At 35.1% G+C, this 14,833-nt stretch overlaps 1 protein-coding gene across 6 annotated transcripts; it reads left to right on the top strand.

Moving 5' to 3' along the window:
• Positions 1 to 1,228: 1,228 nt before the first annotated feature.
• Positions 1,229 to 13,066, top strand: LOC132313134 (uncharacterized). 6 transcript variants are annotated; one of them, XM_059811803.1, is made up of 9 exons: positions 1,232 to 1,368; positions 1,683 to 1,740; positions 1,813 to 1,867; positions 1,962 to 2,031; positions 2,912 to 4,417; positions 4,496 to 4,564; positions 4,655 to 4,853; positions 5,008 to 5,099; positions 12,738 to 13,066. In XM_059811803.1, the coding sequence occupies exons 4-8, from the start codon at positions 2,029 to 2,031 to the stop codon at positions 5,076 to 5,078; spliced, it is 1,848 nt and encodes a 615-aa protein (XP_059667786.1). In that variant the 5' UTR covers positions 1,232 to 1,368; positions 1,683 to 1,740; positions 1,813 to 1,867; positions 1,962 to 2,028; the 3' UTR covers positions 5,079 to 5,099; positions 12,738 to 13,066. The 6 variants fall into 6 exon arrangements, with proteins under 6 accessions (XP_059667785.1, XP_059667783.1, XP_059667787.1 ...); XM_059811802.1 differs by lacking the exon at positions 1,683 to 1,740 and having other exon boundaries at positions 1,229 to 1,368; XM_059811801.1 differs by having other exon boundaries at positions 1,813 to 2,031.
• Positions 13,067 to 14,833: the final 1,767 nt, after the last annotated feature.

The raw sequence follows: 14,833 nt of genomic DNA on the forward strand, positions 1-14,833 counted from the left end.
GGAGTATCACATTCTGATAGGTTGACAGACTGACAAGGTGCACCAATTAAGAAGCAATGGTTCTGATTGAAGAATGGCAGAATCTACTTCAACTTTTGCGGAGTGTGTATATATATAAATATGTATTTAAATGCAGATTGAGAGAGAGAGAGGGGTTTTGTTATATTATAATTGGGGCTAAAAGGTAGTAGTTTGTAGAGAAGAGAGATGTTGGTGTTGGTCACTTTTGTTTGTTTTCCAAATTTTGCCTCACAAGCAGTTTTCTATATTAATAATTTGTTACAATTAAAATGGAAGGGCTTCATGGACAATGTTACTAAACGTCTCACTTAACGGACATCATTCATGATATTTATCATTTTTCTACATAGAATTAACTCCCGAGGACAGCATGAGTTACCAAAATTGAATGATACTACAGATTTGCCTTTGCCTTTGAACATTCAAGTTTAGGGGTCCTCCTCATTTATAAATATTTTGATTTAAGTAAGAAGAAAGTGAAAATATATATATATATATATATATATATATATATATATATATATATATATATATCTCAAGCCCATTATCGGCCCTCTAATTGATAGTCCTAGCATTTCTCCACCTGTCCAATTTGATCAAGAATAACCCAAGGTACAAAGCCCAATGTTTGATAAAAATCTGTAATGTAGCAGTAGTAGTATTGTGATAAAAAAATTAATGGTGGTTGAACAATTAAACTGATGGTTGTTTTTGTGATTGGGATTATAATTTCCTTTGTCAATGAAACTAAAATATGTTTTTTTATATTTCCTAACTTTAAATCAATAATATAAATTTTTTAAAATATATGTTTTACTTATTACATAAAAACACCCCACAAAAATAAATAAATAAATTTACTTCACTAGTGTTCCAAAGTCGTGATCACTCACATTCTCTGGTTAGACAATTATCACTTTGTTAAAAATTAAAAATTAAAAAATTAACATGTTCATAACCATATAGAGCCACATTTTGTAACATCAGACCCTAAACGGCCCTTAGATGGATTATCAAACTACCACCCTCCTCACGTGCCCCAAATCTATTCGTGATGATAGATTCAAGTTCGACTACAGTAGTTTTATGAAACATAAACGGCCTAGATGGATTATCAAAACACCGCCCTCCCCACGTGTACGGAGTAGATTAGGCCTCACAAACTGTGATCGTGTAGGACACCTTCTTATAATATATTCTTACTCACAAATAAACCCTTCTCTCCCCAATCCAATACTATCCGTCTCTGAGATCTCGCCGTTGTCCTCATCCGTACAATCGCCGGTGTACTTATCTCATCTCCGCTCGATATCCGTACGGTCACTGATGTTTCACTCTGCACCAGAGGTAAACACATACACAGTTACACACAATCAAATAGATCTCATTTTAGTTCCTTTTTTTAGGGCTATTTATTTATGTTTTTGGTTTTAACCCTGCGTTTGGTTGCTGAGAAAATGAAAGAAAAATATAAAAATAATTTAATCTCTAGTCCTTGTGTCTTCTGCTGCTCTAGTTCTTTTAATTAATGTAAAACTCGATTCAACTTAGGTAGTGAGTTGGAAACGAGTAAATTTTTTCTAGAATGTCTCGGGTCGAAATTGATGAAAAATGTATAATATAAAATTGTGACTTATTTTTATTTCATGCATTTTTCTCAGCAATCAATGAGCAAGGAGATGAATATTTTTGCATAATCAAGATCTATTATGATCCAAAGTAAGAAAAAGTTTCAGATTTGTTTTCTTAGTAAAATGTTTGATTTTTTTTTTTTTCCCCTCTTCTTGCTAGACGGACTCTGTGGGAAAAAAGTTGCAAGCTTGCCTTTTTGTGACGGCTGTTTCAAGTAAATTGAACTCTTCAATATTTGTTATTAGTCATCAGAAGCATTCAGTATAGCTGCAGATTCGTTTTGAAGGTCTGAGGACTTTCAATTGCAGGAAATATTACTACAACGGAAAAAGGGTGGAGAAAGCAAGTCAGTGAGGAAATATTAAAACTAGAGACATGGTATGTTTTGAAACCCTTCTTTGGAAATTTGGAGCATGTTTAGTTCAGGTATTTCAAAACTGTTTTCATCGACTCAAAACAGAAATAGGTTACAATCCTATTACTTCACAATTTTTCATGCATTTCAAATTAATGATAAGTTTGGGTTCGTTGGATAGTGCAATCCAACCATTCATATCACCATTATAAAATATTTATATTTGATGTAGAGAATCATGCTTTAGATGCTAAGTATTCTGTTTCCGAAAAAGTATGCAATCATCTGTTGCTAAAGTACAAAACTTTTTCCTGAGAACCCCTAATTGGAAAGCGGCTAGATGGCTATTGTGTTGGATGCTTTGCAACTTACTCAAACAAATGGAGTTTGAGTACCATACAGCATACAGGCATACATCAACAAATTATTGGTACTTTAAGCATATACAAATCGGTATATTTTGTGGTACTTTATATTGTCTTTGATTCTACTGCCTCAGACACAGAACATATTACTTAACATTTTGTTAAGGTCACATTTAATTTGTTTATTAGAGCGGCGGAGTTTGATTCTTATTCAGTTATTCAATTGGAGGATAAGTCATTAGTGCAAAGTTAGAAGTGTCGGTGTTCTTTTTCCATCTTTTTTTCACCCTTTTTGTTTAATGAACTGTGTGGTAAAATACGCAGTCCTTCGAGTGGTACCAGAGTTTTTGTCAGCAAAACAGCAATTAGGGAAGTAACACTGGAAAAGTAAAGAACAATTGGGGGAATAATCTTGATGCATGCTTGTGACAGTTCTATATTCATATAGGCATTGAAGATTGATGATCGTTCTTTCAATCTTTTGTAAATTGCTAAATGTTGACATTATTTGAGATATTATTTATGATTTTCATTCCAGAACAAAGGGTTTTGGATGACAAAGGGTCCCGGGGGTTTAACTGATGGTGATATGGCTTACGACAATACTTCCAGAATTGAGCCAAAGCGTTCTCATCAGTGGTTCATGGATGGCACTGAAGCAGAGCTATTCCCCAACAAGAAGCAAGCAGTCGAAGTTTCAAGCCACAATTCATTCACTGGACTTCTAAATTCAAATGTTTCTCCTTGGGGAAATGCTTCAGGTTTTCACTCATTTGCTGGTCAATATAGTGAAAGATTATTTGACCCTGAAGCTGCAAGGACCATCAACTTTGATGAGAGAAACATTCCCACAGTTGGAACAGATAATATCAATATGGGAAGAAAAGTAATTGAGGATCCACTTGTGATTGATTCTTCATTTGGTTTATCCATATCTCATACGCTGGAAGATCCTAGGTCAGGTATTAATTATGGTGGGATTAGAAAAGTTAAAGTCAGCCAGGTTAAGGACACTGACAATTTCATGTCTATGTCAATGGGTGATGCCTATACTAGAGGGGATAACAGTAACATGTCAATGCCCCATGCTTATCGCAAGGACGATGACAATTTCGTGTCAATGGGTCTTTCTTTTAATAGTGGAGATGGCAATGTCATGTCAATGGGTGACACCTATAACAGGGAGAATAACAATTTCATGTCAATAGGCCAACCTTACAACAAGGGGGATAACAGCGCTGTATTGATGGGTCACACCTACAAGGAGAATAATAATGGCATATCAATGGGCCAGACTTTCTGCAAGGATGATGACAATATCACAACTGTGGCACAAACCTTGAACAAGGGAGATGACAATACGATATCAATGGGTCATACTTTCAAGGAGAATAGTAATGCCATGTCAATGAATCAGTCTTTCAGCAGGTGTGAGAGCAATATCATAACAATGGGTCAAACTTTCAATGAGGGGAGTGAAAATACAATATTGATGGGTCATACCTTTAAGGACAATAATAATGATGTCTTATTCAGCAAGGGTGATAACAATAACACATCAATGGATCCAACCATCAAAAAGGGGGATGGCCATACAATATCAATGGGTCACTCCAACAAGGTGGATGACAATTCCATAACAGTGGGCCGTGCCTACAGCAAAGTTGATAAAAATAATTTATCAATGTGTCCCTCTTTCAGCAAGGGAGAAAGTAATATCATATCCTTTGGTGGCTGCCATGAAGATGATGATATTAATTCTTCAGGAAGGCTTATATGCAGTTATGACTTGTTGATGGGTCAGTCTTCAGCTCAAAGATCAGAAGTACCGAATGAAAATGGGTTGATTGAATCAAACAGAGATGCACTTGTAAGTGCTGCTCAGATGACTGCATCTGGAGTTGCAACTGTTTCTAAGAAGAAAGAAGAGCAAAAGGGGTCTAAAAAGGTTCCTCCAAACAGTTTTCCTTCAAATGTCAGAAGTTTGTTGTCAACCGGTATGCTGGATGGAGTACCTGTGAAGTATATTGCCTGGTCACGGGAGGTAAATTTTAGTTCTAATCCATTCATCTGTCAGATTACCTTATCACCCAGTGACATGTGGTTATTCTATGCATGTTAGAAGGAACTTCGCGGTATTGTGAAAGGTTCTAGTTATCTATGTGGCTGTCAGACGTGTAATTTTTCCAAGGTCAGTTTAAATTAACTTATTCATTACAACATCTAGGGAATTCTTGAACTTATTCTGTTGACCTAACGTCCAATATGTTGGTTTCTGTAGGCAGTTAATGCTTATGAATTTGAGCGTCATGCCAGTTGCAAAACAAAACATCCAAATAACCACATATACTTCGAGAATGGAAAGACTATTTATGGGATTGTTCAAGAGCTCAGGAACACGCCTCAGGATTTGTTATTTGAAGTTATTCAGACAATTACTGGATCTCCCATTAACCAGAAATCTTTCCGTCTTTGGAAAGGTAGTGCAAAATATATGATTTATTACTGTTGACTGTTTAATATCCTTTGTGTCGCACACCTTTCATTTTCATTATTATTATTTTTTATCTAACATTTTTATGAATTGTGATATGCAATATCTTTCTTCTGAGTGCTACTTTTCCTCCTCTTCAGAATCATTCCTAGCTGCTACTCGTGAACTTCAGCGTATATATGGAAAAGATGAAGGGAAACAATTGTCATAAAGCAGTTTGTTCAATTGTAAGGTCGGTTAATCTTTGTTTTGTGAACACAATTACATGTATTCTTGGCAATATTTTTTTTACACGTATAAGAGGTTGGACATCATTCTGGTTTAAAGGCATGGCGTTCTGGAGTTAGGAAACCAACTTCATACCACCCAGAAAAGAACCCTATTAGCTTTCATTTGATGGATGTCTCCATGTCATTCTTTATAATTTCCTAAAGGAAATAGAAAATCAAGTTATTTTTTTACTTATTATTGTAAAGGTTCTTGTCGATATTGTATCACATTTTCGTTCTTTCTGATTAATCTATATATGCCTCTTTTGCAAAAATCTGATCTCTTTAAGTATAAGATATGTATAGAGCCATATTTTTTTTAATACTTCTGTTTTGGCCCTATGAGGGATAGCTGTGCACTATGATCAATTTTTTAAAATAAATACTGTATTGAACTGGATGGATGCCATCTAAATCTTAATTCCTATATTTATTTTTTTAACCAGAACTTTGTTTTGAACTGGATGAAAGCAAGGCCCGTCCATTTACAAGGATCATGATTCAGCCATGCAACTGAATCACATATCAAACTATGATTAATCTAGGAATAGATATATGAAATGAAGATTGGTGTATTTTTCCTTTCTTACTTGTTCTTTTGTTCTCTCAATAATATATTTTTCTTTTTCTCAATCTGTCTGCTTCTCATTGTGTTTCATTTTGTTTTTGTGGATTCGCTCTTGATTTTACCCGAAGGAAAAATAGGACCGAAGCAAAAACACTGTTTTTCTTGTCACTATGTTTCTAGTCTGGTTTGTGTTTTCCATGCTTAATCCTTTTATAATGTGCATTACATTAACTCACACAGTTGATAGGACCTAATAAGTAATTATTGAGAGGTGAACTATTTACGCCACTTGTTATGACTGGGTCCAGTTATTTTAAGAAAGTCATGCATTTATAGTAACTAGAAAGCACAAGATAGTTGAGAATTTTCAGTCTATTTTGTGATATTATTATTATCTGTGTTATTAAAGGCCCAAGTTGCTAGAGGTCCTTTGGAGACTAGGCGCGAGGTGCTCGCCTGAGTGAAGTGTGGCGCACAATTGAAAATTTAAATTAAACATTCATATCTCATAAGTCATATCAATATTCGACAAATTAATATCAAATATGAAAAAGTAAATACATCAACTAAACAAGCATCCAACAACCATAAAATGGAGCACAAATTTGTTTTCTTGAAAAGCAAAGCATAATTTGTTTTTTTGAATGGCAAAACAGAGCACAAAAAGAAACAAATCTGTTAACAAAATATATAATTATATATATATATATATATATATTGCTAACAAGAAAAGAAAAGGCAGAGCAAAAAAAAACGACACGGAGAGACGGAAGAAGTAGATTAAGAGAGATAAGTAGATGAGAAGAGAGAGAAAGTGTTAAAGAAAAAAAGGAGAAAAAACCGAGCCCCACAAAACCAAAAAAAAATTAAAAAAACATGATTAGAGAGAAGAGAACTAGGCAAAGATAGAGATGTAAACAAAGATAACAAAAGAGAGGAGTAGAGGAGAAGAGAGGAGAGAGGAGAAGAGAGAAGAATATGAAAGAACTGACGCACGTCTCACTCTTTCTTTGTTTGGTTGACGCTTTGACTATTGGGCTTTCTTATTTGTTTATTCTTTTGAATAAAAGTTTCTTCTCTCGAACGCTTAGGCTTTCTTATTTGTTTATTAAGTTGCCAATAGTACCATTTTTGGCTTAAGAAATAGAATAATCATAGTTTTTTTTTTAAATCTGCGAGACGCGCCTCACAAACAGGACGAGGCACAACCGAGGCACGCGCCTAGTAAACATTAGTGAGTCTGGGATGACAATAGGCGATAGACCCGAGCCTCGAGCCCAGGCGCCTAGGCGCGCCTTTAACAACACTGATTATTATTATTATTATTATTATTATTATTAGGGTCTTACAACTGTTCACACCTCATATTATTAAAATCTTCAATTGCTCAGTACCCAATTAGAGACCATGTAAAGGGACATTCAGTGCTTTAATGCATTGCAGGGGGGCTATTAGTTAGATTTAGAGGGGGGGAGCTTCATGCATTGGGCAGCCCTTTATGAATTGTGTGATGCAATTCATACCCTGGATGCCTATGACCAATCACTAGTTTCTTTATCTGTCTGCTTTCTTTTTATTTTCTTCAAATTTTCTCCAATTCCAATGCTCTTTAGAGCTCTAACGAATCAGTCCTAGCTCTTTTGGACTTTAAGATCATACTAAACAAACCCTATCTTTCCATTTTCAGTTATTCAACCCTAGCTGACTAGAAAATATCGTACAGTCCCTAATGCTCACGAGTATTTCTCACAGCCTCCAGCAGTCCTAGAGTTTTGTTTCTTGCTTAATTTAAGCCTCCAATGATATTAACACATCCAAAAGGCTGTACACCTCCGCCACCTTTACCCACAGGAAATCAGTTATAATCTATCTTAAAATACCTTCTTTACTGCTGCCTGACATTCTTGCACTAAATATTGTATCATAGCTAGTAGAAGCATGATACTTGTATTTGTCGTACATCGTTTTCTCTTTTTGCTTAATTTAGCAATGAAGTACCTCTCACTAAACATTACATAATTTAGATGTCTATTTGGACATATGTACTTGGTTTTATACCAGCGAAGTATTGGTCGATATTCGTTTCACAAATTGCTATCCCTGCGGCCACAACAATTTAGCACCTCTGATAATGAACAATTGCTCAGTTCTCCACTATATGTTGGAACATTTTTGTAGATAATCATTTTCCCTGCTGCGTCATATTAGACGAAGTTCCCTGATGCACAAAAAGAGTACCAGTAATAGACATCACGCTTTTTAGAGGCTGCTATAGTGAAGTATGGATTATTTCTGTTTTTGTTTCTTTAAGTTATGGGGGGTGCATGGGACTTGAGTACTTGACCCTTTAACGAAAATTTAAAGCTAGGTTATCTAGTTCATTTTTGCATGGGCTTGGTCATCTCTGACCACAATTCCTTTGCTAGACTGATTGATGGTGATTGGTGCATCTGTTGTGGTGCTGCTCAGTCCAACTTGGTATAATGAATGAGAGATTGCAAGGAAAAATCTCTTTGTAACTCTAAAAATTGCTTGAAGCAGGAGGGAGAGAGAGAGAGAGATGACATAGGGCTGAGAGAGATATGAGAAGCAGAATTAGGGGAAATAAGATAATAAGTAGGGCCGAAGAACTGAATTTCAATATAACAATCTAAATCAATCCCCATAATATGCCCCATCCAATAAATCAACCTATATATATATATATATATATATATATGCAACTCACTATATACTGGTAAGTGCTGCCAAAATATATTTTAAAAATAAATAAAGAAAATCCCAAAAATACAAATACATAAAATTGGTCAACATCCATTTATATATGTGCCTCTAGGCCCTCTACCTAAAATAAGTACATATATCATGATTCACATAGGGCCCAACAGGATCTCCATCAATTCATTCCGACTTGGAAAGAATGTGGCACTTCATATGATCATTATCTACGTGAGATATGATTCTAGACGACCTTTTCATCGAAGGAGGTATCATTGAGTATCTCCTTAATGGTAAATATCACTCTCGTCAATAATATCCTCAATTTGATAGAAATGTTGTGGCTAAAAGGTCTAAAGAACTTGTGTTAACACTGTAGAGGATACAACTCCACCTGTAAAGAGCACATGATGACAAAATAGGCAACTCAAAGGTGCTTCGGAAAGGAAAAAGATACTCCAATATTGGAAATTGGAAAAGTACTTGTGTCCGATGGCAATTCTCAATGCATTTGGTCATAAATTATGAATAATGTGGACGATCTGGTAATTCGAGCATATAATGTATGTAAGGAATTCTTAAAATAAACTTTTGGTTGTAAGGGCTAGCTCAAAGCACAAGGCTCCTGCCACATTGCAAGGTCTGGGGATGGTCAGATGTACACATCCTTAAAATAAATTTTGGGTTGTAAACAAATTATAACATAATCACCTTTGTTAAATTCTTGATTCCTATTATAGCATGTGTAACAATGAGTAAACTTGTTTGTGATACTCATAACAGGAATTCCAATTCTATAATGGTAATCATGTTATAGTTCCTTTACATCCAAAGCTTTATCTTAAAAACTCCTTAAAGTAGTTACATGCCCTAGCCATAGGACCATTCCATATCATTTGTAATTTAGAACCCAATGCGTATTTACTTGACCTACTGGTGTAGAACATTGAAGTCAAAAAGATGTGCCAACATGTGGTGAAGAGAGAGAGAGTCAAAAACTGCGATGGTGTGTGCACACGAGTCATGAGATTGGATGTAGAAAGTCAAAAAAGGTGAAGACACAGATGGTGTGTGCATGTGAGGCCTGATATTTTGAATAGAAAAAGTAGGTAATGGCACGAAAAACAAATAAACAAATAGTTGAAAAAGCTTGTGTAAAAATGCCATAAGTGGAGCATGTAGGTCGGTTGTGATAAGTCTTACTCATCAATTGATGCCCGCCTTTGAAAATCAGAAGTGATAAATAGTATCACATTCATCTATTAGTTGTTAAAGGTTCATGGCGCACTAAGGCTCCAAATGTCTCCTGGAGCCTAAGCAGAAGATGCAGTATAAGACACGAGCTTGATTGAAGTAAGGCGTGTTTGTAATCATGCATAGTAATTAAGTATATGAAGAATAATTAAGCTATGCAACACAAACTTGTCAATATCAAAATAAAGAATTTTTTCAACATATTAATTCAATGAATTAGCTAAATCAACATGCATATATCTTTTCTATTTACAAATGTATTCAATAACGTTAATGTACAACTGGAACAATTCAAGATATGCAACACTAATAATAATGGATTTTTTTTATTTATCAACTAAGAGGATCAAGTAAATTAATGCTCTTAAATATTTTCATATGTATATACATTAAGTAAATTAAATGTGAATACAAATTATTAAATGTGATTACAAATTTGAAGCAATTAAAAACTTCAATCATGCAAAGTTTAAACATATTTATCATAAATATTCAAAATCAAGCACTAAATGCAATTACTATCAGTGATGAACCATAAATCTATGAATTTTGTTAATTATTTCATAAAGTTGAACAATATCATCCATTAAATAAGATCATGATATTATGTGGAACATTTTAATTTAACAGTCATTTAATTAAAAAGTAATAGAAAATAAAAGCCACGCTTTTTTGTTTTCGAGCCTGGAGCCTACTAATAAGCACGAGCCTGAAGGCTTTATGTGGGCCTGACTGAAGGGGGCTGGTCTATACTAGGTCGAGGCACCCCAGTCGAGCCTTGACGAGTCTGGGGCTTTTTTGGAGCCTAGGTGTGCCTTTAACAACTATGGTTTACCTGGTTGCAACTCAATGTGAAAAGCTGTAAATCTGAAGGGCAAAGCAGCAGGGAATGTGAGTTATGGAAGACATATGGTGGTAAGAAACACAGGGTGAGCTTCTGCTTTGGCAATTGCTCACTTTTGATTTTCAAAGGCAAGCAACAGTTTGAGCCAGCCTATTGCAACCGACTTATGTGCTTCAATTTTACACAAAATTTTCAACCATATGTTTACCTGTTTTTCATGCCACTATATACTTCTATTCGGAACCTCACGCCTCACAGGCACACGCTATTATTGTTTTTGACTCCCTCTTTCTTCTATTTTTCCTTCACTGTGTGATGGCACATCTTTTTTACTTCAATATTCTACATCACTTACTATCAACTATGGGTATTAGTTCAATTCTCAAATTGAAGGACGTATTCCCTTACCAAGATTACTTCAATCCTCCCACTTTGTCAGCAAATTTATCTAAAGGTAGAGTTGCATCTTCATTCAACACCAGTACGCGTTCCTCCACCATTTCAGTTGTAGATCGTGAATCAAATTAGGTATGTGTTATACTATCAAAGTATTGCTTCTCACTAGAGTGATTATCAACATTATCTTACCTGCTGGAAAGGTTGACCAGATACACATGACACATGGATTACATGTAGTATATATCCAAACCGATTGGAGCAGTACTACTAGGTTTACTCTCGGAAGGCGAGTACTTTTCGACGTTGGAGAATTATTGGAGATCATGATGGACCCTTGTCACATGTTATACCTACTTATTTTAGTGTAAGCGTAGAGGATAAATTATTTGGATTGTTTTCTGTACTTGTATTTTTGGTAAATTGTATTATTTTTTACTTATTTTTGGCACTATATGTTAGGGTTTCTTTTAGGCTAATGTACTAAGATTGGGTTAGATTTTTGGAATGAGATTGTTTGATGAAAATTAGTGTTTCCTCTTTCATCTCTCTTAGCTTCATCTAGGGGTGGCAATTTGTGTCGCCGTGTCGTGTTGTGCCATGGGTATCATGTTATATGTGTTGACATGAACATGGCACGATAGTAATACGAAATGACCCTCGTAACCTGTTTAATAAATGGGTCAAGACATTAAATGACATGGCAAGACACATTTAATTAAAAGTTTAGTTAAATGGGTCATTTCTAATATGAACACAACACCTTTAGTTAAACGCGTCATTTCTAACACGAGCATGACATGTTTTGTTAAACATGTCTAATCAGGTTATAAACGGGTTCGCGGGTCAAACACGGCATGGTTAATTAGCGTGTCAATTCATATCGACGCAATTACGACCCGAACAGGATTAAACCAAACCCAAACTCACTTATTTCGTCGTGCTAGCATGTCATGTTAAGTATTGCCACCCCTAGCTCTATTTCATCCCTCGCTCTTCACTGCATCATCGCTCCAATAAGTTGAGGTCACCTTTAATTACCCAAGAGAAAGATTTGAGATCACCTTTGGCGTTGTATTCCCTTTTATAATTTGCTGTTTTAATCACTTCTATTAGAACTTTTTATGACAATGGTGTGTGGTCCAGAATGACTGTGAATAGGACAATGATAATGATGCAATTTCATGGCTGTAAACAAGAAGTACATAATTGCTCACCCCCTCATCTAGTGCGACCTTAGAAAGGACTTCCATCTCTGCAAGACCCAAAATGTAAAAAAATGACAGCGCTTGAATGCTTCACACTTTTAAACAGTTACCTGAAAGATCACTTGATATGTCATCTCTCACTATTGATCTCTGTAGACAAATAAAATGATTGAAGGGATTTATTCTCAACAAGATCATCAGAATTTAAACAGTCGCAATGTTCTTGTTTATAAAAAGGCCGTAGTCGGATAATCTTCAACAGGCTCTCACTTCTGAGTATTCCACACATTAATTTTAAACTCCATCATTACTTTAAAGTCCTTGTTACCAAAGATGAGATGAGACGTCTTTTGTCACTTTGAACGTATTGTTTGATCCACCTATAACCAATGAAATGCTTGAAAAAGCTTTGATTCTTGTGTTTTTTTGTTTGCTATTTTCTGCATGCGAAACCTACTAAGTTTTGAATACTAGCCTGTTGGAGTTCCTTTAAAATGTCCATTGATTGGTTCATCATGCTTGTGGACCATTGTAGTATATTCAGTAGAATTAAAGGCCACTATATGTGTATGTATCTTTTCTCTTTTTATTTACTTTTTTAATACATTTGCAGGATTGGATCTCCATGGTGCATCCGCTTAGCCTTCATATCCAGCTCCAGTAGTCTTGTGATCTTGAGCAAAAAGAGATACAGCTGCACCTAGGTCCTCAGTGAGTTTTGTTGGGGAAAAAATTCTGTAAATTTTTGTTTTTACTTAATGGCTGTAAAAAGACGGTAGCAAGAAGGTTTTTCATCATGTTTTTAATCAATGCTTGCATTGAAGGGTAACATAATATTGATGAGCAGAAAGTCCCCTTGTTACTGATTTTGCCCTCTTTTTGGATTTTGTTACTCGAGAATGTTTTAAAGAAATTCAATATATTCTTGGTTGTTTTTCTTTATATGCATGAAACTAAGCCTGCATACTGTGGTGAGTGTTTAAACTAATAATTCATTCCCCACGAAGAATGGATTAACTTGTTTTGCAGATATAATTGGTTGGACCAACAAAATGTATATGTGCTAGGAAAAAGCTTTATGGGGCACTTTAACCGTTCAGCCGCTGGAGGACATGCTCATAGTGAGAGCGTTTTCATGATAAACATATTCTGTATTCTCTCTTTGGATGCCAATCCCTGTCCATCGGAGGAAGAATATAGGAGTGGTGCGTATCATCATCATATTTGGTCTTGGTACAATCCATCCATCCCAATTCCTTTGATTATCAGGAACCTTATACTAGGATTCTCGGTGATTTCGTGCCATGATCTTTTCACATGCTTTGTTGTTTTGGACTTGAAAATATACCCGCGCACAGGTGCACATTCGCTTGGTCGAGTGATGCTGTTAGTCTACATTTCGTATCTTAAATCTCAGTACAATGCACGGGTTCTTGATGTTGGTTCTTGTGCAGTCTAGTTGATTTGCTTGTTAAGGAGTCTACCTACCCTCTTGAATTTGAGTGGTGGTGATTCGTGAAGGTTTGTGGTGTTGTATTTTGTTATGGTATTTCGGTATTGAAGGATTGTGTGCTTTTATGTAATGGTATTTCCTCTTTTTTATTGCATGATGAGTAACTATTATGTCTGTCATAGGACCTTGTTGTGGATTCATTGCACATTTTTGTTTTCCTGAAAAAGAAAAAAGAAAAAATGCATTAATGGATCTGAAATAAATGTCGGCATTGATTCTAACTTGCACATGAATATGAATAAATTATACTATCTTGTAAACTTTTGTGTCCATTTAATTGTGTGTCACTTGATACAACTAAAACGGTATGATTTAACCATAAATTCCTTCTTTTCGGTAGTTGTGCTTGCATATGTATTTATAACTTGAACATTCATTATGCTCCATAACAAAATGGATGAAGGAAATCATCTTGGCTTCTCGAACTACTTGAAAGCTCAATGCCTTGATGGGCTGTTTGGTTTTAAACTCAGAAAATACAGAACATTTTTCAGAGAATTATAAAAGATTATTCTCTGAAAACAGACATTTTTATAATTAAGTTTTCAAAAACAGTTTTCAAAAAACTGAATCAAGACAGTTTTTTTATACAGTTTTTTGTTTTCAGTTTACCGAGAACATAAAAACTATTTTCATAATTATAAACCAAGTAAGTCAATTTTTGATGAACTTCATGGGCTTAAAAATAATAAATTTCAAATTATCTTAGGATTTACCCTCGGGTGAGCCTTGGTAATTACTTTTTCGTGAAGAAATCCAATAAATTTTGATAAAATTATGGACATGCAAAAAACAGTCCAAGCTTTTGGCTACCTTAAAATAAACCACTATATATAAAATTAAATATAAGAGATATGACTGGTAAAGAAATTATAAAATAGAATGAAAAAGAAAATTTATGCGGCCTCTCATTTTGGTACAAAGGCAAAGATATGATGCCGATAATAAATCACACTACCTATTGGTGTAACAGAAAGCTTCTACTGATCTTTTCTCTCATTTGTCAAATGGGCTCAAAGGATATGTGTGAAAGAAATTATGTGGAACATGGTGGAGTCTGCTTTATCACATAATCTGGGGCTAATCTCTCTCTCTCTCTCTCTCTATATATATATATATAAAGACGCACCCACAAAACATCACTTCATCAGAATACTTTGAATGAGCAAAAATTAAGCTGCTTTGTCATCGGGACA

The sequence above is a fragment of the Cornus florida genome, unplaced genomic scaffold (genome assembly GCF_030987335.1).
Source record: "Cornus florida cultivar Cherokee Brave unplaced genomic scaffold, ASM3098733v1 CherokeeBrave_3.0.0_Hap2_Chr06, whole genome shotgun sequence".
NCBI classification, from domain to species: domain Eukaryota; kingdom Viridiplantae; phylum Streptophyta; class Magnoliopsida; order Cornales; family Cornaceae; genus Cornus; species Cornus florida.